At 41.9% G+C, this 24350-nt stretch overlaps 1 protein-coding gene across 10 annotated transcripts in view; it reads left to right on the top strand.

Annotated features, from left to right (window-relative positions):
- The window catches only part of SLIT2 (slit guidance ligand 2), a 322800-nt gene that overhangs the window by 282252 nt on the left and 16198 nt on the right, over positions 1-24350 (top strand). For all 10 annotated transcript variants that reach the window (XM_037045143.1, XM_037045153.1, XM_037045125.1 and 7 more), the window contains 4 exons: positions 12392-12485; positions 18742-18879; positions 18985-19225; positions 20813-20943. In XM_037045143.1, coding sequence (XP_036901038.1) covers positions 12392-12485; positions 18742-18879; positions 18985-19225; positions 20813-20943 — 604 coding nt within the window. The remainder of the gene's footprint in view (positions 1-12391; positions 12486-18741; positions 18880-18984; positions 19226-20812; positions 20944-24350) is intronic.

Genomic DNA, 24350 nt, shown 5'->3' with positions numbered 1-24350 from the left:
TGATATTTTCCCCACTCACATAGGTATTTCGGAATTATGTGGAAGAACACGTGGGAAAACATTTTAAAATGTTACATGTCTATTGCTGTGCTCAGCGTGGAGCGGGGGTTCCTGAGTGGGGTCAACGGGAGATGAAGAAAAGGCACAACACAGTTGAAGGGAAAGGAGGGACCAGGGGGGACATTGTCCTCTGATGGAGAGACAGTGAGCCCTGAACATGGTGCCCATGTTTATGTTATAGGGATGGGTTAGATAGAGGTCAAGGATGTTTTGCAAAATGAGGGAGATGCTGCAGGCACAGATTGTTCCATTCCCAGGCTGTCTAACAGATGCCTACTTCAAAAGTTGCGTCGCATACAGCTGAAGCTTGTGGTTATCTATCTCCTGTTTACCCCTGTGGGTCCTGGCTGTTGTCGCTGCTGGCTTGAGCTGCCTTGCAGATGCAAGCAGTCCACATGCGCTTTGTTAAGCATTCAACCTTGGCTGTGACACCGGCCTTCACTGTCCCCCACAGTCTGTACTCCAGAAACATCAAGGGCTACCCTACATGGCCTATGAAATGGAAATGCTTTGCATCATTTAATCCCAGCCATCATCTCTACATGGACACAGCTTAGATGATTTGATGCCATTCCTGGTGGCGTAAGAATTCTTACAGTTATTTCGATGGAGAAAATTCCACCTAAAGGAAATTGTTTGTGTGAAGGAAATTTTTTTCCCCATATTTTTCAGTACTGTCTTTTTAACATTATTATTTTGTTATTTTTTATGCTTACTTCAAGTGGAAAGACTTTACCTAGGGTTAAGTCTAGTTTTTTTTTACCCCCTTACTCTACTTTGAAGTTTGAAAAAATATTAAATGCTAAAAGACTCTTAGATTCTGTTGCATGTTTAGGTTTTATACATAGTTTTGGAATTTTATGATCTCTTAAAAATAATGACTTCTTCTGTTATTGATTCTACCTCAAAATTTGTAAGGTTTTTATATCCAAGTCAATACAGTTGCAGACATACCTGCAGTCTGCCTTAACTAGAGAAAATTCTCTGGCAACCTAGTGATACTGTGTGGTTTTTGTTCATCTTCCAGTCTTTCAAAACCCTCGTAAATGCCCTTGAATCTTGGAAAACATTGTAATGACCCTGTTTGCTCCTCAGTTAATAGGCAGAGACCGCTGAACCCAGAACAACAGTTCAGCTTAACCAAGTCCCATTCAAACCAATTTGGGTTTATTTATTTTAAAAACAAATTTAAATATTTCTGCAGTTTCAGTAGCTGTTGGAATTGGCTCCATTATTGAGCTACAATGTCCCGATGAGGAAGTCCTGAAAAACACCTCCCTTTTGTTTATTTATTGGGGAGGTAAGTTTTTCCATTTTAAAAATTCAGAAGATATTTATTGAGAAAATACCTCATGCAGGACACTGTGCTAAAGCATTCAAAGTGATACAAAAATGCATAAAACATTACCGCTGTCTACCAGGCAAAATCTCTGGCTTTGGTTCTCCTTACAAGTTCAGGCTAGGTCGGTCAGTTTGCCTGCGCAAAGTCATCACTCCTCGTAAACCAATAAAGTTAACGGCATCGTGTAGTCACTTCACCAGTTCTTAAGCAAAGAGAAACACTCTTCTCTGACTACAAAGCCTGACCAAACTTCCTGGCAAGCAAGCATTATGGAGCAATCCATTTTATATCATTTAGAACAAAAGTGAGAACATAAAATGATTTCCCCTGTTGGAAACGTTTTAATATCCAGACTTAGAGCATGTGTTTTTTGAGTCTTCCTATTTAGTGTTATGATTCACTCAGCCTCACGAGGCTGGTTACTCCGTGGCGATATCCTGTTGGAACACGTGTCCCATGTGCCCAATTTGGGCACCAAGAAGACATTTATCAGTACCTCACGTGCCTTCAGAAATTTGGGGCCCCTCAGCAGCAGTGCCCTGTATTTCTACACTGAAGGTGGGGTTTAATTGAGGTCAGAGAAGTGGGCGTGACCTGGACTGTTTGTTGATCAAGATCATGCTGTGAAGATTGGTAACTTTTTCTAACTGAGAGGACAAATTTCAGGATAGCTAACACACAAAAAAAAGAGCCTCAGGTTTTTAAAAGGAATCTTCAGGAAGAGTTGGCTCTCCTAAAAAAATAAATAGAACCGTGCTATTTATAAATAGTTCTTTACTTACTGATGGACATAAAAGCCGTTGTTACCATCACCATTGAGAACAATGGAGAATGGGCATCCGCCCCTGTCAGTGTGCTGTGGTGACTGGGGAGTAGCCTTGAGCCGAGTCTGTAACAAACAGAACTGGCCCAGCTCAGCAAAAGAGCTGGAAATAGAAGTACTTTTCTTTCGGGTCCAATTCGTTCAAACTGTCCTGGGATGACTCCCGTCATCCCATCAGCTGTGTCCACCCTCTACTAAAGTTCACCCATCACCATGCTACACTACAAAGTCTGTAAGAGGAGAAAGAATGTTTTTCTTTACGTGAATAAATAACAAAAGGAAAACCACAATGAGATATCACCTCACACCTGTCAGAATGGCCATCATTGATAAATCAACAAACAAGTGCTGGCCAGGATGTGGAGAAAAGGGAACCCTAGTGCACTGTTGGTGGGGATGCAGACGGGGGCAGCCACTGTGGAAAGCAGTGTGGAGTAACTGCAAAATATTAAACACGGATCTGCCTTTGGACCCAGCGATCCCACTTCTGAGAATATATCCCAAGAAACCTGGAACACTAATTCAAAAGAATATGAGCACCCCTATGTTCGTTACAGTGTTGTTTACAATAGCCAAGATTTGAAGATAGCCCAAGTGCCCTTTAGTGGATGAATGAATAAAAAAAGCTGTGGCATATTCACATAATAAAATACTACTTGGCCATAAAAAAGGAAGGAAATCCTACCTTCTGTGACAGTATGGATGGATGCGGTGAGCATTATACTACATGAAATAAGCTAGTCAGAGAAAGACAAAATACCATATGATTTCACTCATATGTGGAATCTAATGAACAAAATCAACTAACAAGAAAACTAAATGGGTAATATATAATTTCTAGTATGAATTGAATGGAATTTTTTAATTTGGTCGTGTGAATTATTGAGCTCCATTTATCCTCACCTTTCTCAAACATACCACTTGAGTGCTTATGCACACACTTCCCTGATCCTCGGGCTCATCCTCTCCGCTTCCGCTGGGGACTGTCATTAGTTGGCAGATGAGATCACAGGAAAGTCTGAGTCCACAGGCCGCCCATCTCAGGCCGGATATCAGAACGCAAATCTGTTACCAGACTTCCTTATATTCTCTCTGCTTCTTTGTATTGTCCCTTATGCCACGTGGTCTCCTTTAGTAACATTTAAAAACATGCTTTCCTTTGAAATGCAGTCAAATCAGGGCTAGCATTCACATTTTCGGCAGCCGCCAAGTATCTACTTCGTGGCAGATGGTTTGCTAGTTAATGCAAAGGGGAAAAAGAGCTACAAACATATAAATAAAGGTGTCCACCCTGGTCCTCAAGTAGTATGCAGTTAGGAAATTAAGTCTCATTTATTTTAGTCAATAAATTGCTTTTTGATACCTTTCCTTGCTGTGCCAGGTCATGTAGAGGGAGACTGGTCCCTTTATTCTGCTTTTTTCTTGAACCAGGTAAGCGCTCAAATGCAAATATTTGAAGAAGGATGCATTTGACCCTCAAAAAGTCTGTGTCCTGGGGATTCTGTCGGGAATTCAACCAGACTTCCTCCCTCGTTACGAGTATATTTGAAAATGTCGGAACCGATTAGCTTTAACATTAGAATTCTGGCCCAGCTTTTCAGATCGCTGTCATAAACTCCCTTTCCATTATTGTCAATATCAATGATCCTTTTGGATCAAAGAAGTATTTTGTACCGTTTATGAATAGGAACAAGAACAGGCTGCACATCAGCCCAGAACGCTCCCTACCTTTTTCATATACCCCTGAGCCCTAGATGGACTCTGAGATTGTTTTTCCTGTTTCACAGAAAAGAAAAAAATTAATAATCAGGCTATGTTAGCAGAAACCAGCAACAGTCAAGTGTTCCCACAAGGTCATGCCATCGGTATCTAAATTACTTTTCTGGTACATAACCATACCCAACACGAATTTCAAGGATTAACTTTTGGAAAGACTCAAATGAGACAGTTAGTTTTTAATTCCAATTTACCCTTTTTTATTTCTCCATTAGAGTAAATCAAATGAATAGTTTAAACAGCGGTTAGAATTGGAAAATTCCAGATATCCTAATCCAGGAACTAAGTGACCAAGCTGTTTTCTGCTAAGCGGGCCTTCAGGACTGAATCAGCCTAAGTGAGGCATACTGCCGCCCACATTCTTGGTGGATAGAAAGCAATTAATTGTTCATCCAGAAACTCTTCAGGAGTTGCCTCTGATTAGCACAATTTGCATGAAGAACAAATCTCTTCAGAGGTAATAATGACTTCAGGGACTGTGTCATGTTGTTTTCCGTTACAAATAAAAGTAATAATAAGTCACTCAGCAGTTGCTAAATCGTCCACAGCCCAGTCACTAAGTGGAACTTTTAAGGGGTGCCAGAAAGTTGGGCATCTTGTCTCTCTAAATGATGCAGATTGTAACCTCCAGGGCAAAGACTTGGTTGTGCTCACCCTTTCATCATTTACTGGGTAGAGCTGAAAATATTTCCCCCCAACATTGTATTATAAAAATTACTAAACTAAAGCACTTTTTTATTGTGGTCAAATAAAAAATTCTCACTCCAGATTACGTATAAAAGGATGCTATTAGAAGAAGTTCATTTCTTTTTACACTATTATTAGGTACAGGAAACATGTAATGTTAACTGCCATAGACTGGTTGGTACTTTCATTATTCATTGATTTGCCAAAGCATTCCTATAGGTAAGAATTGGCAACAGTGCCATCAGTTAAGGCAGTGTTTTTTAAGGCAAATATGGTTTAAGAAACTTGAGTGTGTGTGCAGAGAATGTAAATTATATTGGTGACAGGATTCAACTCCAGTACCCTCCACTTCTGTTGACTGTTGATGTCTTTGACATAATTTAAGTTTATAAAACACTTCTCAGATTATGATTTTTATAACTAAAGACAGTATAGATAGTATGCAAAGTTCTAGCCAAGCTCCCAGTTTACAGTAAAGCTGATGGATCAAGGCATTGGACTCTCTTTTCTCCCCCTCTATAAGACACCAGAGTTTGTGGTGTCACCTTTAATGTCCTAATGTCTTACATAATTGGCCGTCAGTGCTACTGTTTGGGTGGCCAGTCCTGCCTCTCCCTTTGGAGAGAGGGCGTAGGGTTTACTGGTCCAGGTCAGCCAAGGCTCACAGGGTTTTACGGAGAGGCTTCAGGCTCCAGCAGGAAACTAGGGTGAGGCTGTATCACTCTGCTGTGCTCTGTTCGCCCTTGCCGCTTTTCAGTGCAGAGGCCATGGTCATGGGCCGCTTATTTGTCCTTGTGCATCACTTATTACAGACTATGTTAAAGAAGGTCTGAGATCTGGAAAAAAATTTGACGCACGGAAGACAATAGCCACATGGAATGAATTAAAAAAGGAAAGACACAGGGAGAGAGGAAAGGAAGAAGGAAGGGAGGAACAGAGGGAGGGCTGAAAAAGAAATAGTGGCATCAGTTAACACTTTTATTCCCCACCCTAAATGGCAATGAATGTAGAATTTACCTCCTGCGTTGGTCAGCCAGCGCTGCTATAACAAAGCACCACAGGCTGGAGACTTAACCCAGAGAGGTTCCTTGTCTTGCAGCTCTGAAGGTTGGGAGTCTGAAATCATGGTGTCAGCAGAGCTGGTCCTCGGGGCACTGGAGGAAAGAATCTGCTGCAGGTTTCTGTACTTGGCCTGTAGTTGGTCCCCTCCTTCCTGTGGCCCATCCTCTCCTATGCCAAGTGTCCCCCTTTTATGAGAACATCAGTTATATTGTATTAGGGCCTACCACAATGATTTTATTTTAGCTTGACTACCTCTATAAAGAGATATCTCCAAATAAGCTTATATTCTGAGCTTCTGGAGTATTCCAACATACATTTCTGGGAGGGGAGACACTTAACCCATAATACCAATCACTATATTTAAAACTCTTGATCTTTGCACCAGAAAGCTTGACCTTCTTTCAGTCTAACCTATGTTGCAAAAAGGCACTTCCAATCATACAGACAAGAAAGCCAGAAGTCCCAGACACCTCCTTCTCTCAACTGCCTCATCATCCTATCCCTCACAGACTTCCCTCTATTTGGCTTCCTGACCATCCATATCTCCTGAGTGGAAGCTGAGTCATCTCTCATGACCACGTGTGTGCACCCATCTGTTATCCTGAGGGCAGAATGTTCTCTTCGAAGTGCATGTGTCATCTGGCCATCATCCAACTTCAGGCCCTTCAGTGAGGCCCATTGCTCATAGAGTCAAGACATTCCATTGCATGGCCCTTCCACACGGTGTGGCCTCCTTTGGCACCGTGCTTTCCTGGACGCCCTCCCATCTCTCAGAGCCCACGTCACCTGCCGCACAGAACCTCTGTCCACTCTGGTCACCCCCCTTCACCCTCAAATCCAAGTCTCACTTCAGAAAAACCTCCCTCACAGTCAGTCCCTCTCCTAGAGCACCTTGGCGTTTCTCTGCTTCCCCTTTATCACCCAACAGATGAATACCTTCTCCTCCACCTCTCATGGATAAGCCCCCTGAGAATGGGGATATCGATCCCCAGCAGGGGGTTTCTTGTCATTGATGTTCACCACTGGACTCCCAACATTGACTCAGGGTCTCACACATACTTGGCAGTCAAACTATATGATAATGTTGAAAATCTGATTTCCTATCAGACTCACTGAAAACACCGTAGGCAGATCACTCCATGGGTGTCACGGGAGAAGTTTGTAGAACTGTTATAAAACTATTTGGTTAAGTTTGGTCATAAGAAATGTAAACAGAGTGGTAACTGGAGATACCTGAAGCACAAATGAAGATAAAAGAAACAGTTCCTTGTGTTTAAAAAAGAAGGAACATTAATATCAGCTTGGTTCATGGACCTAAAATGAAGCAGGAGGCAAGGCCAACTGCAGGTACTCGTTCCCAGGAGAACCATCCGAGTGCACTGATATTTCTACCTCACTACAGTCATGTTCACAGTGTGGTACCTTAGGGGGCTGTGGGCACATGCTGACACTTTGTTTTAAACACTGGCTGCAGTAATGTCATTTTGTGCAGCTCAGCGTGACGCTCCTCTGCGAACTGGCTGTCTGCATTATCCATCCCTTCTGTAGCATTTTTTAAAAGACTTTTGAGAGCCGCAGTTGACCTTATACAACTTCAATTCCAGAAGCTCGTTTTACTGATGAAGAACTGGGGCCCAGAACAGTGAAAGAGTGCACTTCTCTGCAGCCAGCCCACTCTTTTATACTGAATAAGTTGCAGAAGGCCACGCCAAGCAATAACTCAGTGACCCAGGTGTCGTCACACCCTGTAAGAGCACTTTCTCTCTATGATTTCTCCCTCTGCACTTGCTCACTTTTCACTCCAAACAGAACATTAATGCTGAGGATTCAGCTTTCCCTGCTCCACCTGCACAGTGACCATGACATTCATCATCAGAATCAGGGCATCTGTAAGAGTGTACGGGGGCACTATCGATAATTACCTTGGGACCACAGGTGTAAACCAGGACTGTCCTGAGCAGGTCAGGATGTGTGGCCACATTACCAGTCCATCAAGTCCTTCAGAAGATAATGAATTGTATTGCTCCCTGAAGGGTAGGCTTGGAAGAACCCTTTAGGGAAGTGGGCATCACTCTTGCCCTGTTCTCACACGGCTCATACCAGTGAGACTGCAGAACTGCCCTCTTTACCTGACAGATGCAGCAGGAACGAGTAACCCAACAACTAGACATTACTGTCTTACAAAAAAGACAACTCTGTTTGGGACACGTGGTGCATTTTCTTCACGAGACAGAGTGGATCGTTCGCAAACTCTGATATCCTGAAGAGGTAACAGCAGGCTCCCTGGTTGACCACTTTCTGTTTCTTGAAGACACAGACAACTGATACACACACATGCACCTTTTTAGCTCCTCATCAGCAAAAAAAAAATCTGAAAACTAGAAGTGTGAGGAAAATTAACTTCTTTGATCAACAGGAAAATCACAAATCCCAAGCAACCATGCTATTCCACATGGTTGTTTTGTCATTGGGGACTTTGATGGATCCAGGGGTGAGTGCAAGTAAATAGAATTTCCTGGGTTGGAGCCAAATTATGGAGTCAAGGTCTGTATAGAGACCCCTGTCTTTTGAGGAGTTCAAGGGCACAGAAATTTAACCTGTCATCAATCACATTGACCCGAACCACTCCAGTGGGCTGACTCATCTCTTCTGATGCCATGTTAAAAACGTAAAGACCCGCTTATGGGATAATAGATCACAGCATTAACTATGTATGGAATATAAAGAACATCATCTTTTTTTTGTCACCTCATGCTGTATCATCTTGGGAAGGGAGGCAACCACTGATGATATTGATTCAGGCCCTGGACCATTATAAAATCTAAATCATGTCTTTTTTCCTGATTTTTCCACTAACTCAAGTCTTGCTCTGACTACACACACTAAAGAAGAATGAGAAAAGGAAGAGAAGAAGGAGAAGCAGAGGAAGGAGGAGGGCGGGAAGAGGGAGGAGGAGGAGCAATAAAATTGCATAATGTCTTCTAAATACTATGAGGTTTGGGAGAAAGTTTTCAGTAGTGACTAAAACCAGATGAGTACAGAACTGTTAGTGCTTTTTATTTCCATTTTTCCTGAAAAAACCAATGGTGTTTCCAAGTGTCCCCTTCTCCTTACTGTTGAGCAGTGGCATAAAGTCCTGCACTTGTGCATGGGACTTGTTACACTTTCCATCTTAAGTCCACCTCCAGGGTCTCAACACTGTGGGATACTATATGAATGTGAAAAACTGCCTTCCCGAAAGTACAGCAGAATTCAATACAATTAGAATGCATAGTAAACAAATAGTCCAATGAAAACATTAAGTTTGATATTTGCCCAGGGAAACATCTGAAGTAATTTTTAAAGAAACAAGCATAAGCTATTTATTACTGATGAGCAAATATTTAGTAAATTTAAACAAAAAAAATGTCTAAAGGCTAAATGAAATTCAAGTTGAATATAGATCAACAAGATAGAGTTTTCCCTTAAAAAGTATGACTATTTCTTTCAAAAACTCTTATTTTAGTATGTCTCCACACCATACTCTAAAATGATATAAAGGCAAATATGTCAAGCATTCTGTTCTCGATGATCTTACAAAGAAAGGGAATGAGATAAATATCAATCATATGTGATGCACCTGGAACAATGCAACCTACAACCTTACCTTCTATAGTTCTCATGAACACTTAGTGACTGAAAATTTGCACAGTCTTTACAACAGTCTGGCACTCAGTAGTAAGCACGATATATATAAGTCAATATCAATGTATACAATATGTGTCATAAGTAGAAGCAAAGATAAAAATTGTAGATAGTGAACAAATGGTTAATAATATCCAGGAATTTTTCATAAAGAAGGGGACATATAATGGAAGGAAAATTTGAGAACAGAACTTATTAAAGTTACTAAGGCAAAATGAAACACCATCAACCCAGGCACAGATTTGAGGTAAATTCATAAGCCAGTGAACAGACACAGGTGCCACAGTATTGGATGGAAGATTGGGCTTTAAAGTGAGTTAGGCAGTAATGGGACACAGCAAATGCTTTTGTGATACTTGTTAACATTACAATATTTGGTGATATTTGAAAGGAGAAAATTCCTTCTTGAAGCAATCAGTCAGTCTTACTGGAGAGTCAGATGTGTGGTCACAGAGAACTGTCCTTCACAGTCAGAGTCATGGTCACAAAGAACTGTCCTGTACGGCTTTAGCAGTGGTGACTATTGCAGCTGTGCTAGTTTTGTAACATTCATTCCGTACAAGGTGAGAAATACTTGACATTGATGTAGCTCTTCCCATTCAGATTGGCATGCTTAGTCTTAAAGCTGGGACTGATTACAGACTTGACAATCTCTTTAGCCAAAAGTTATTTAGCACCATCTCCTTTCTCCTTTCCACACCAAGTTTATGAAGAAATACCTGGTAGAGAATAAAGGGTAAACTCTGTTTTCTTCTCTTAGAGCTGAAGTTTTTTCTCTACATTCTGTCTCCAGCTCAGACTTTCTCTGCTGGTAGATTGAGAACAGACTGAGGGCAGCATTTACCACATCTATCCTTGTAGCCCCAGCGCCCTGCACAGAGCGCCATATAGTAAATCCTTGTGAACTATGCTTTAGGTGGGCTTCATTGAGTTGAATTGGGTTGGATCAAATGGGATCAGATCAAAATGAATAAGAAATAAAATATGTCCCTTTTTTATTTTTAAAACAATTTTTGTTTGGGTATAAAGTGAAAAGTACATGGGATGATACATAGTATGTATCTCAAATGGTCCCTCTCTATCATCAGTGTTTTGCAAACTGCTTTGCATGTAGACAACTATGAAGAGCCTGAATCCAATCAACAAGATTTGATTAGGAAATTAAAAGTGGTATTTCATCATGGTGGGACAACAAATTATAATGAATAAGTTTCATCAAGATGCATTACTTAAAATAATACTAACTGAAAGTTTTAGATAAACCCTGTTTAAAAATAGCTCATCACACATGCATTGTTAAAACCTTTTTTGTATCACAGATTTAGAGGCACAGAAAGCCTTCTTATAAAAGAGATACGAGACTTGCAGTTGCAATTAGTTCATAGGACAACATAGAAAAAAACCTAGCTTGTCCTAGATCAAACTGATGTAACACCTGGATGAGCACATTCATATATTTGCATCGTAGAGAAAGATCCTGGATGTGTAAATAATATGCCACAGTTAGCTGTTAAGCAACTATTTCTACCAAGGAGCAAAGTGTGACTAAAAGGACAGTCTTAAGATGAAAGGACGTCTTGCGACCTCCTGATTTTTTAACCAGTGCTGTTTAAATCCGCACACTTTGGACAAATAAAAGCTCTAACAGTTCCTTGGAAATGAACAGCAACCTGTAGGTGTTCCCCTAAAATAAGGAAAAAGTAATACAGAAGGAAGGTAGAAAATAAGAACTTTCGTTTTGTATTTCCCTAGTCCCCTTAATATCTCACACAATGACTAGGAAAATCTTCTCACTGAAAATCCTACTTGGCCTAACAGATCTGAAAATAAACTATAATCATGTTATTTGTATCTGAAGAAGTTTCCCGAGAGAGTCGGGCATGCAGTGTAACCCTGTGTCTAGACTCGGCACGGCGATGCTAAGGTCTCCTTTATTGGTAAAGTTGTTCCTTACATGCTAGCTGGTTCTCAGAGAAAGCTCTCTCTCTAGATTGATTTTCCTTTTGCTTTTTCCTGCCTATCTTGGTGCATGTAGCTAAGAGTAGCCTCTGAAGCAGTTGCAATAAGTCATAAGTGGGGAAAATATTCTATTCTAGACTTATAAGACCTGGGAGACTATGAAGACTCAAGGATTGTTTTTTCAGACACAGAATAGAATAAGCCAGACACAAAAGGGTCCACACAGAGTGATGTCAAGCTCAAAACCAAGCGCAACTAATCTGTGGTACTGTTGGGACAGTGGGTATTTGCCCCGTGAGTCAGGCTGCTGGGATGCTGGGAACCGGTGTTGTTTCTGGACATGGATGCTGGTTACATGAGTGGGCTCATTCTGCGATATTTATTAGCTAATTCATTTATCCTTTGGGTACATGCTTTACCTCAATAAAAAGTCCAAAATAAAATGCTTTTAACAATAGAAGGGAAAAGCATTCCGCCCTGGCTGTTGTGGTTCAGTGGACTGAGTGCCAGCCCACAAACCAAGAGGTCACCAGTTCGATTCCCAGTCAGGGCACATCCCTGGGTAGCGAGCCAGGTCCCTAGTTGGGGTCATGTGAGAGGCAACTAATCGATGTATTTCTCACACATTGATCTTCTCTTTCTCCCTTTCTTACCCCCTTTCTAAAAATAAGTAAAATCTTAGGAAGGAAGGAAGGGAGGGAGGGAGGGAGGGAGGGAAGGAAGAAAAGAAAGAGAAAAACATTCAGATTTCCTTTTTCTAATTCTAGCAGTATATTCTAAAAGGGTAGGTGTTCATCACAGATCACAACAGTTGTGTTGTCCCAAATCATAAGACTGTCGACCAGCAGAACGAGAATTTTGCGTCTTCTGCTTCCATGTCTTGTGATTTTTTTCCCCACTCACAAGCTGGGCTGACCTGTAAGGCCCATGACACAGCCTGCTTGCCTGAAACCTGATCACCTTTCTCTATGAACTAACACTGTTTGCCATGTTCACAGGCGAGTTGTGTGAGGAGAAGCTGGACTTTTGTGCCCAGGACCTGAACCCTTGTCAGCACAACTCCAAGTGCATCCTGACGCCAAAGGGATACAAGTAAGTCAGGGGCTGCCTTGCTGCTCACGTTTAGGAGAACCTTCCTTTCAGGATCGACCTTCACCCCTTCACTAGGCTTAAAGGGAGATATTCTCTGGGATCAGTGGCATTTGTCTAAATGGCCATAAACAGCATGGACTTTTTTTTCTTAGTTCACTAAAAAAAAAAAAGGGAGAGAGAGTGCTTCCTCTTTTCCACGACTTCCTAGGAAGGCATGCATGAAGTAAAAGAGCCTTTGCCTAGATAAGCAAATTTTATTTGAAGGCCAAATAAGCGTGGCATATCTGGTAGGTGCTTTATCATTTGAATGTAAGTCTGATAAAATACAGAGTTTAATGAAACCGAAAGTCTTTGATCTGCTGCTATGCTTTAACTGTACAAGGGGAGGAAGATAGAGGGGGCACGTGTCCCAGGTTGCCCGGGGACAGTCCCAGTGTGTGCCTGTTGTCTCAGTGTAATTATTAGTAGTGCCCCTTCCCCTTCCCTGTGTCTCCTGTGGGAAGAGAAAGCATACAGTCTCTCCAGGCAGAGGGCTTCTCCAAGTGAACTCAGAACTTCCAAATCATTTGTATGCCTTCCTCAGCAATCTTGCTGAAATATGCTTGGAATCAAAATTCAGTTACACCTTTGCCACAGTCCTGAAATATTTTCAGGGTCTATCAACAGCAACTTCTCTTCTTAGACATAGCAGTAGTTTAGAGATTGTCCTGTTCGAATGAATTCTCCCTTTTGAACGGGCGGAAACCACAGCCCGGATCGGTCAGTGGCTGTCCCAGGACCTCAGGGTTACTCACTGGCAGAGCTGGAAGTCAGACATTTACTTCCAGCTGGGTGATTTTTCTAACACAGGTCACCTCTACGTTTGGCAATTTATTAACCTTGCAGTTGGTTTATTATGGAAGGTAAGCTGGATTCTCAGGGATGACACAGTCGAGTTCAGGAGTTGAGCTGTGATTTCAGACGACTAGACAAGAACATTGTTTGTTCCTTTACACAGTATTTATTGAGCACCTGTCATGGGTCAGGGCACATGGCCATCTGCCATCTTATGCTTTTATTCTGCTTCATAGCTGTTCGCGTCCACAGGCTTTATTTTCTCTGTGAGATGACTCAGGCCTAATTGCCATAAGATTCAGAGAATCAAAAAAAATTCAGGTCAGGAAGAGTTTTATGAGAAGAGATGGGATTTGTGCTGGGGCTCGAACATTCTGAAATTTGTCAACAGACCATCATATACTCTCTGTTGGATGGGAGGTAAGGGTCGGTATTACCAGGATCCCCACTGCCTTTAAAGGTCAATCTGAATAAAATATTTATTCTCAAGTTTTATTATTTGTTTTTTGATACAGCTTTGTGTACAGTTCATCATGTTGGAAAATGCACAGTGGCAGGACCTGTCAATTCCATTTGATGACAATCCTATGTAAAAACCAAAAATCTTATTGAAATCAATATTTTATACAAAATTCTGCTGTGTTTTAGTTCATCTAAATACTGTGCATAAATTACTTAAACTCCTAACATCTTCAATCTGCTCACAGTTGAATTTGGCAAGTTGAAAGTCCATCACGTACATAACAAATGTCATTTCTCAGATAAATTTGTCAGTAAAGAAGGTGGTTGTCTACAGCTGCATATCTACTATACAGGTTCCACGGGACTTCATGCCATGTATTTGTAAGATAAAGTTTTAGTGAGACTTAATGTAGATCATTACAAAATGGGGAAGTTCATCTTCAAAAAAACAAATCTTTAATTCAATGTCTTCGATTATTATCAATTAGATTGCACACCTTTTTTTTTCAGGTACAGTTGACATTCAGTATTATTTTGCATGAATTTTATGTGGACAGCATGGTGGTTTGAAATTTATATAATTTATGAAGTGACCCCAATAATTCTAGCACACACCTGGCATCGTACATAATTAATGCAATATTATTGACTATACATCTTATGCTGTACTGTACATCCCCATGACTATTTGTAACTACCAATTTGTACTTCTTAATTCCTTCAGCTTTTTCACTCAGTCCCTGAGACCCCCACCCCTCTGGCAACCATCAGTTTGTTCTCTGTATCTTTGAGTCTGTTTCTGTTTTGTTTATTCATTTATTTTGTTCTTTTAGATTCCACATATAAATGAAATCATGTGGTATTTGTGTTTCTCTGTCTGACTTATTTCACTTAGCATAATACCCACTAGATCCATCCATGCCCTCACAAATGGTAAGATTTCATTCTTTTCATGGCTGAGTAATATTCTTTTGTATATATATGTGCTCCATCTTCCTTATCCAGTCCTCTATCAGTAGGTACTTAGGCTGCTTCCACATCTTGGCTATTGTAAATAATACAGCAACAAACATAGGGGCACATGTATCTTTTGGAATTAGTGTTTTGGATTTCTTTGGATAAATACCCAGAAGTGGAATTCCTGAATCATAAGGTAGTTCTGGCCCTGGCTGGTGTGGCGCAGTGGAATGAGTACTGGCCTGCAAACCAAAGGGTGGCCAGTTCAATTCCCAGTCTAGGGCACATGCCTGGGTTGCGAGCCAGGCCCCCAGTGGGGTGTGCATGAGATGCAACCACACATTGATGATTCTCTCTCTCTTGCTTTCTCCCTCACTTCCCCTCTCTAAAAATAAATAAATAAAATCATTTAAAAAATAAGGTAGTTCTGTTTTTTTAACTTTTTGAGGTTGCACACTCTTAAGAGTACAGCTTACAGGATTATGGGTTAGGAGTTTTCAATAGGAATGTGTGAGCTTGTTTACAGCTGGATGTAGCTTAGCAAAAAATGGGTGAAGTCACAGCATGTGCCATCACTCCCACAGACATAGAACCGCACATAGTAGGGGAGGCACTTCTAAGAAAACTGGACTTAAAAACCAAAACTAGATAAATGCTGCTAAAGAAAAAATCTCTACTGACAAACATTGTTTAGACAAGTTGTACTGTTCCTTCAACTTCATTTTCTTATCACTAAGCTAAGAGAGTTGGTTTTACTTCTCCAGCTTATTATATACCCCATAAATCTCCCAAATTGCTTTGAGATATTTTTAGACCATGATATGCCATAAGCAGGATTTTCAAGCATGCATCTTACTTTGTCAGCTTTTGGGCTTCCAAACAGTGTAGTTTATAGTCATTGCTTTCCTCCTCACTCCTTGACAGATAATGGAGTTGAGGGAATATGATAGCTTTTATTGATAATACAGACTTTAAGGCATTTCTAATTAGATAGGTTCTTACTGTTTTCAAATGAGATCTGAGGAGCAAAAGAAAGACAAAGAAAAAGTTGGTCATAATGTAACTCTAAGTTATAATGGGCTTGAAAAATGATATTTGTAGAGAAGAGAATATAAAATAGCTCTTAGACATCCATGATGGTGAATGTATGGTTCTCTTATCTTTTACTTTGATTTCTTTTCTCAGATAAATAATTCATAATGTTTCAAAGCATTTCTTCTTTCTTCTAGTGCTCAGCACTTTAGCCCTGCTCACATTAACACGGGCAGGAGCTCTCTTCCTGGTGCTTGTCCATCTATTTGAGAATGTCTATGGCCACTTAGGATCCATTTAACTTCAGACTTGTTTACTTTGCATTGTTATGATTTAGCACTAAAGCCGCTGGCTCTAGGGCAAGCATGCTTATGCAGTGAGCTCATTTTATTTCTTAATTCGTACATGCAGAGCTGCAGGTCTCTGTGATACTCCATTTATTTTCATTCATCAGTTCCCCGGCAACTCTTAAATCCAGATTTTGCATTTGCAGACAAAACCCTTGGCATTCAGTAATGTCCACATCCACATCGGTGTTTTCAATTATCCTCATCCACTTAAACCCTCATGGCTTTGAAATAGAAAAGTGGGTAATTGCTACAGCGTAACCATGAAGACTTTGATAGACTTAGTAGAATTATTTTTAAAATACCTACCATTTATTGATCATGCTTACATTTCAAACACTATCTAATTGCTTTACAGGTAGTGTTTTTACTTAACCATTTAACAAACCTACGAGATGGAAGTTATTTTATTTTTTATATGTTACATAAACACTTAGATTAAGTAACTTGGTCAAGACAACATACACTTAAAGATGAGGCCAGCATACAAACCCATTTGTGTCTGACAATGAGGCCCAAATTCTGTAAAGTTAACCTGTAGTTCCCTGATTTATTTGTTTTTTTAAGTCAGCAAACCCAAGACAGAAATACTCATGGAAGCCCAATGCATAAAACTAATGAATTGCAATCAGAGAAGGCTGGAGGAAGAGGGGGGGTAGAAGGAAGCTACCAGAAGCACCCCACCCCTGCTACAGCCGTATTTTGGGGGTGCCATGGTCCCTGAAGCTCCACAAAACATAGTTTAAAAACCACCATACTTGCCACACTACTTTCCCTCAGGCAGCTTGGAAGTTCTGAGTCCTTGATGTCACGGCCAGAGACTGCAATAGTCAGCACGAGCAAGCAACAGGTTTTGCAGAGGGCCCTGCAGGATTATCCAACAGCCTGTGCAGCGAGCATCCAGGCTCCCTCATTGGATTGTTTGGGTTCAGTTTCTGGCAGCGGCACCTACAAGTTGAATGTCCTTGGGGAAGGTAGTTAAGCGGCATGTCCTTTAGTTTCCTCACCCGCAGGGTGGAGTAGAGATAGCACCAATGTCACGGGCTGGGGAGAGCATTCAGTGAGTCCATGTAAAGCACAGGGTCTGGCACAGAGGAAGTGCTCAAAGAACAGCGACAGCAGCCTATTATCTCTGGTTCTTCACCCTCAGTGCAGCCGAGACCCTTCTGCCCCTGCAGCCCCAGAGGAACAGGCTGAGAAGCTGTCCCAGAGTCTGGCCCCCAAGTTGTGGTTCCCATGCCCCACCCCATTAGGTCAGCTCCAATAGGGCATAATGATTATCTGGATTTAGGATGAGTTAGGGTATCCAGTATTAACATAATTTTTCACAAACATATATTTTATTCCAATGTATTTATTCTCGACTAGAAAGTTTTTTTAATGTTATACATTAAACAATTGCTTAATATTGTTAGTAAATTTGACAACAGAGCAATTTTATCATCTCAACTTCTCAAATCAACTAGTGTGGGGGCATCTCTGCCAGAAAGATCCCCCATGATCGGGTGAAAATAATACTGCAAAGACATGATCTGCTTGGGGAGGAAAGCTGGTCAATCTCTCACAGGAGAAGGACCAAGAGCCTTTTCCTTAATGGGCTTTTATTGGGTTTGTTTTGCACAAGAATACAGGGAAGGATCAAGCAATAGATAGCATTCAAATAACTATGAGGGCTTGTTCTCTGTCAGGGTCAGATAGCTAAAGAGCCATAAAACTTTGAGGAACAAACTTATTGCTTGGATCCTTATCATTTAAATGAGAGCATTCTAAGCAAAGCAGGTTTCACGGGACTTTTAGGAGCTCTTTCTTATGCCCAATCACCCTGGATCCCCCATCATAGGTTTTTAGGCTCAAATGGATTTGAGCCAGGAAGTACTTCTCCCAGATGGAAATGGGGACTTGGGCTATGTCAGAATAGCTGGGGGATAAGGGTCTATCACTCCCTCTTTGCTGAAGCCCCCAAGTCCTTTCTTGAGGGTCTTCCAAGTGATTGTGTCTGGCTTAGGTTGTCCCCCTTCTGAGGGGTCTTACCCGTCACTAACGGACCAAGCACTGGGGCCAGAGATGGATGAAGTGGAAGCAGCGCTCCTGCCAGGGAGATAAGCTCTGTCTCCTCAGGGACTCCCAGTCCAGAGGTCGCTCACTCAGCCTTATCCATGGGGGGCAGTTACCACTCCTGAAACCAGGCAGTGGTTCCCCGCAAATTAAAGCTGCAAATAGAAGACCCTGTAGGCAAATAAAGTAGGGGAAGAAGGGAAGAAGGAAGAGAGAAAAAGAGGAAGGGTAGAGGGGAAGGAGAGAGAAAGGGAGGAGGAAAGTAGGAAAGCAAATATGGTGGACAGAAGGCAGCAACCCTGGTGCAATGATTATGTTCCTATTTGGATCGTGGATCCTCACTTTCATGGGGGCGATGGAAGCCCCACTCCTCTGCCAGACCACATGAGAAGCCATGGGCTGCTTTGCAGACCAGCACTGTTTCCTAGGCTTCTTTTCATCTGGGGGGCCCTGTGAGCCTGTTGACATGTGTTTTTAAAGGCGGTGCCATCCCATTCTAGATGCATGCAGCTGTTTTTGTCACTTTGGCCCAGTTGGGTTTGAAACCACTTCCCTGCTTTTTCACGCAGATGTGACTGCACACCAGGATACATCGGTGAGCACTGTGACGTGGATTTCGACGACTGCCAGGATCACAAGTGTAAAAATGGAGCCCATTGCACGGATGCGGTGAATGGCTATACATGCACCTGCCCCGATGGTTACAGGTGAGAGGAGCAAGGCACATCCGTGTGTGGAGTTGGGTCGCACAGGACTCAGTTCACGTTGGCAATTGAGTAAAATCTAACCAACATATGTCTGTTCTTCTTCAGTGGCCTGTTCTGTGAATTTTCCCCACCCATGGTCCTCCCGAGGACCAGCCCCTGTGATAATTTTGATTGCCAGAACGGAGCCCAGTGTATCATCAGGATGAACGAGCCGATATGCCAGTGTTTGCCTGGCTACCAGGGGGAGAAGTGTGAAAAGCTGGTTAGTGTGAATTTTGTAAACAAAGAGTCCTACCTTCAAATTCCTTCGGCCAAGGTTCGGCCCCAAACGAACATCACGCTTCAGGTAAGACTTCTGGCGTTCTCGAGAGCTGATCTCGTAAGCCAAATTCAGGTTTAAAGCGCACACATCCGCGGTACTCTGTGAGTGACAGGGCTTCCTGCACAGACAGTTACAGCCCGCAGAACACGGTGACAGGCCGTGCTCACCGAGGGAAAGCTTCCGTCTTCTCGCCAGCATTTTTATGCTTCCCAGCCAAATGGGAACTAGGTATTTTTATTCACTACTCGTTTGAAAAAACACACAGCCAGAAAATATATCTCCTTGTTTTGTGCCTGGGAGGAGGCTTCTTGGTCGTTTATTTGCATGTCTCTGCCGCTCAGAATCTGCACGGGGAGGCTTTTCTTCGAGAACGTGCCGCTGAGGAGAGAACAGGTGGGACACAACGCACTGTAGCAAAATCTCAGCGAGCGTCTTTTCACTTTTCATGCAGAACCTTCGAGGATAGGCACGAAATGACCAAACTCAGATTTATTGCTGGTCTTTCCACCAAGTCACCGAGTAGCTTTGAGTCAGGGATTCAGATCCCCATAGACAAGGTTAGACTAGATTAGAGGTCATCAGTCCATGTAGGTGACATTGGGGGGTGGGGGGGGAGGCTGTGTGTTTGTTTACCTGGAAAGCAAAATGTTTTAATGTTTTGAACTCAAGTGGGTTTAGCCTACTTCCTGTAGACCCCTCATCGTATTTGGTTTACCCTGGCCCTCCAGTGAGGGGTGGGGGTTCTTCAGAAGTCATGAGGAAGAGGACCCTGCAAACAAGACAGTCATTTTATTTTTTTAAAAATCGCTTCCTGCCTTCCAACATTGGCCACAATGGATTGTCATGAGAAGTAGCTACCACTGACATCACTGACTTGGACAGAACAAATTCTTCAGAAGCCATAAAAAAGCCACAAAGCAGGATGAAGAGAGGTCCGTCTTTCCATGCTGTAACTGTGAAGAATTTGCTGCTTTACGTGAACTATGAGAAACAACGCAGTCACATTTCACGTGTGTCATAAGTAAGGCCAAATGAGCAGGAGAGTGAAAAGCTCCGGAAAAGAAAGTTCAAGCCCATCCTGTGGTGCTTACTTGAGTATTTGTTATTGTTCTTTTTCAACCGAGCAGAAACATGACCACTTTATTCCTGATTAGATTTTATCATTCTCTGCTGAGAAAATATAGTTTGAAATCTAACGGGAGGAAGCTTGATTTACGTTAAATACTGTGCACCGTAATGATGTGGAAAATATTTATCGACGTTAATTTCCTGAAGTATACATTATGTATGTAAATTCCTCATTTTTGCATATTTTATGGGACATGCATCTTTAAGCTTTGTCATTGCCAGTGTGTATAGAAGGAGTAAAAATATGCTTATGAATGGAAAAAAGAAACACCTTTTAAACTTCTTTAGGGATTTATTTGCAACAAAGTAATGTAGACTAAGTTATCTTGCAAGTAATCATTTCAGGGTGTGTTAATATTTTCTCGTAGCCATAAGGAAAAACTAAACCATAGTAAAGACCCTTTACTCAGCAGTCTGGTTTCTTTGGATGAAGTGTGTTGGGGTGACTGTGCATGCCACTAACATAAGGGTCCTTCCTCCTAGATCGCTACAGATGAAGACAGTGGGGTCCTCCTGTACAAGGGGGACAAAGACCACATTGCGGTGGAACTCTACCGGGGGCGCGTCCGTGCCAGCTATGACACTGGCTCTCACCCGGCTTCTGCCATTTACAGGTGAAGATTTCTCAGTTACTGGGAAAGGTGAAAACAACTGTTTACTGAAGAACTGCTTCTCCATTATTTCGTAATGGGTAGGGGAGGGAATAAATGGGCAGGCTCTATGACCAGTGCATGAGGGGCCTGGCAGGGACAGATGGTGTACTGGAGTCAGACGACTAACGGCAGGAGGGATTTCTAATAGGACTACGGGTCTCCCCATTACCCGAAAGTGGAGCGGCCTTACGAAACCTTTCACAAACTGAAATGGAGTGAAGCGGAAACAGTCACCTTAGGACCCACCTGCTGAAGGGTGTACCAAATGCAAGGAGAGAGAGCACAGGTGGTCACAGACACAGTGCCACTCTAGGGTGCCTGGACACTGAGATGCTGAGTGTGGTTCCCACGGGAGGAGCTTTCAGTCCCACTCTCCTTGCTGGGGGGTGGGGGGGGGTGGGGGGGCACACTACGGTCTACAGTCTCCCTGAAAAACAAATGCTATTTTCACTTTCTAAAAGCAAAGCAGAAAAGTCTTATATGTGCATTCCTTTGGCCAGACTCCTTTCTTTTTGTTAGGGAAAACAGGTACTAATGCAGTACCTTCTGCCAAGTGGCTGTAAAGTGAATTCAAAAAGCAGGGGTACCTGTATTTACAAAGCTTGATAGGGGTAACATATTAACCTGGGGCTAGAAACCAGGGATGCTGCTACCACCCATGTGGTGGAGGGAGCAGAAGGAGGCAGCCGTTGTGGGAATCCAAGAACTGTGGAGAGGACTGCAGGACAGGGGCTGTAACCCTCAGTGGAGTCAGCTCTCAGGGAAGGACTGTTCCTCCCAACGGTCTCCTGCCCAGTGCTTCCCTTTGGTCAAGTCAGAGGCCAGAACACAAAGAACCCACTGATCCCTGTAACATAAGTCACACAGGAGCCTCCCAGGGCTCTGAGCAGGGGAAAGACCTATGCAGAGTGGCTCTTGAGAAATGACTGCAAGAGAAACTCAGCACAGTGTGTAATTTAAAGTTGCTGTTGATGCAACACATATTTATTGAGCACCTACTATGGTGCAGGCCCTGTTCTAAACTTTTGGGAACAAAACCCTTGTTCTCAGAGAGCTTTTATGTAATAAACCGATGGGTGCACACAGTATGTGGGTAATCTTATTCATTTTGGAAGGTTTTTTAAAGAATAATACAATGCTATTGATGATATGTCAGTGATGAAAGGGATGGTATTCGTGGGGCATAGATGTTGCTGGAAGTGTACTTTTTTGCAAAAGACTAACCTTCAGAGCCCCTCTGCTGGGTCTCACCACTAGCTCCATCTGCAGAAAAGGTACCTAGTAAATTTCTCCCCATGGAGAAATAGAGCAGGGTTATGAAAGCTTATGCAGTCAATGTTTCTTGTGCAGGCAGTAACTGGAATGAACTAAACAGACCGGTTGAAAGAAAAGAATCCGTTCTCATCCTGTTACTTTGGAAGAGACCTAACTTTTCAGAGACCTATTCCTGTCTTACAAATAGCCTTGGTGTGGCAATGTCATAGGCATGGTTGTGTCTGGAGCAAGCCCAGAGCACGCCTTTGTCCAAGCAGGGCTGCACTACACCTACTCAGCCCTCCCTGGTGCTGCCTCGCAAAAGTGTGGGTTTGTGCAACTCCAGATTTTTCAAGCAAAGGCAGAGATTGAACTTTTTCTAAGCTATAAAGTTTTTTCTCCCTTAAATATTTATTTGCATTATTTAAAAATACCATTGGTGGTGAATACAATGCAGCTGTGGGCCAAACAAGCTTGGCAACCAATCTTAGAGCATTGGTTAGAACTAAGTAGAGACACTGACCTCTCTATCATTGATATTATTATGTGTGTGTATGTGTATACATATATATGTACACATATGTGCATACACACACATATATATATATGTCAGTGTGCTTTAAAAGCCTTCACATCCTATCTGATCCTTCATGAAAGTTCTAGGAAAGTCAATGCCATTTGCAGACATGACCAGAACCCTTTTGATGGTGAGCTAACCCACTTTTGGGAACATTTACAGCGTGGAAACAAATGCATAATTATTGGTTTCCGAGAGGAATGCAGCCGTTAGTTCATCCCCAAATGGAAGTGAGTCAGTGCCAAGGCCACAGAGATCGCGAGGCCTTCCATCACAGAGCCTCAATTTGCTTCAGCCTGTAAAAAGATGTCAAAAAGTGGATTTTTGTGGTTTGCTTTTGGTTTTGATTATTTTTGTTTTATTTCATGCCGTGCAACAGCAGAGAATTTTCAGAAGCTATAATAAAAGTTCTTGAGGTTGGCTTATTAAATCTGGTACTCACAAAAAATATATTTAAAGTATTTCTCAAAAGGTTATAGACACCCCAATCATTATATCCTAAGGATGACTTACTATAAAGAGCTTATTTTGAGTTTACCTTCATTACCATGTTTGCCTAACAAATTAATACTCCAATTTAGAATAGAAAAATACTTTCATGTAATTGAGACCATAGAGAACAATGAAATTATTTCGTTACACTAGGAGGATATAGTATTTGGCAAGTGAGAATCGTAGTGGCTAAGATATGTATTCAGATCTAGGCTTGGCCAATTGCTGGTGTGTAAACTCAGGCAAGGCACTTAATTTTCTCTGCCTTGGAATCATTTCTGTAAAGAATAATATGGCATCCACCCCATGAGATCTTTCTGAATATCAGATTGTAAACTGCACTGTGTCCTCACTCACTCACATTGTCTTCATTCTCATCTATTCACTAACAATACAGGGATGTTTTTCTGGTATCTTTTTCCATGGAGTATTGTAGAGCAGTTGAAAGTGTACCCTCAGTCCTTATACATTAAGAGTAGAAGTACAGGTTGTTTTACTGTTTCTACAGAGAGCATTTTGAAAATATCTATCAAAATTACAAATGCACTTGTCCTCTCACCTATAAAATCCCACCTGGGGAAGTTGATCCTGCAAAGATAGCTGAAGACCTAGAAATAATATGTGTGCCAGGTAATTCTCTGTGTCGTTGGTTGTAAAAACACAGGTTGGGAAACAACCCAAATATCTAAACAAAGTATGCATGGTGCAGCCACAAAATGGAATGCACCATTTAAAAGAAAAGGGATGAAGAGAGGGAAAGAATGTGAAGTTTCTCTATATATTGTAGTGAAAGATTCCCAAGGTATATTGCTCAACTAAAAAAACAAATAAAGGCAGAACAGTGTCAAACATGGATACACTTTTTGTATATTTATCTCCTTGTATTTGCACATGCAAACAAGGGATAGAGAGGAAAGAGTGGGGTGGAAGCAAGACTTGTATATGAATACCATGTTATTCCATTTCCATTTCCGAACCACTGAACGTGATTGTCACCCAAAATGAAAATTGAAGTAATGAAAAAGAGCAGGTGCCCTAGAGCAGT

This window comes from Sturnira hondurensis, unplaced genomic scaffold (assembly GCF_014824575.4).
Source record: "Sturnira hondurensis isolate 20B ecotype Veracruz unplaced genomic scaffold, ASM1482457v3 Scaffold0000780, whole genome shotgun sequence".
NCBI lineage: Eukaryota > Metazoa > Chordata > Mammalia > Chiroptera > Phyllostomidae > Sturnira > Sturnira hondurensis.
This window is presented reverse-complemented; position numbering and strand designations above follow the sequence as displayed.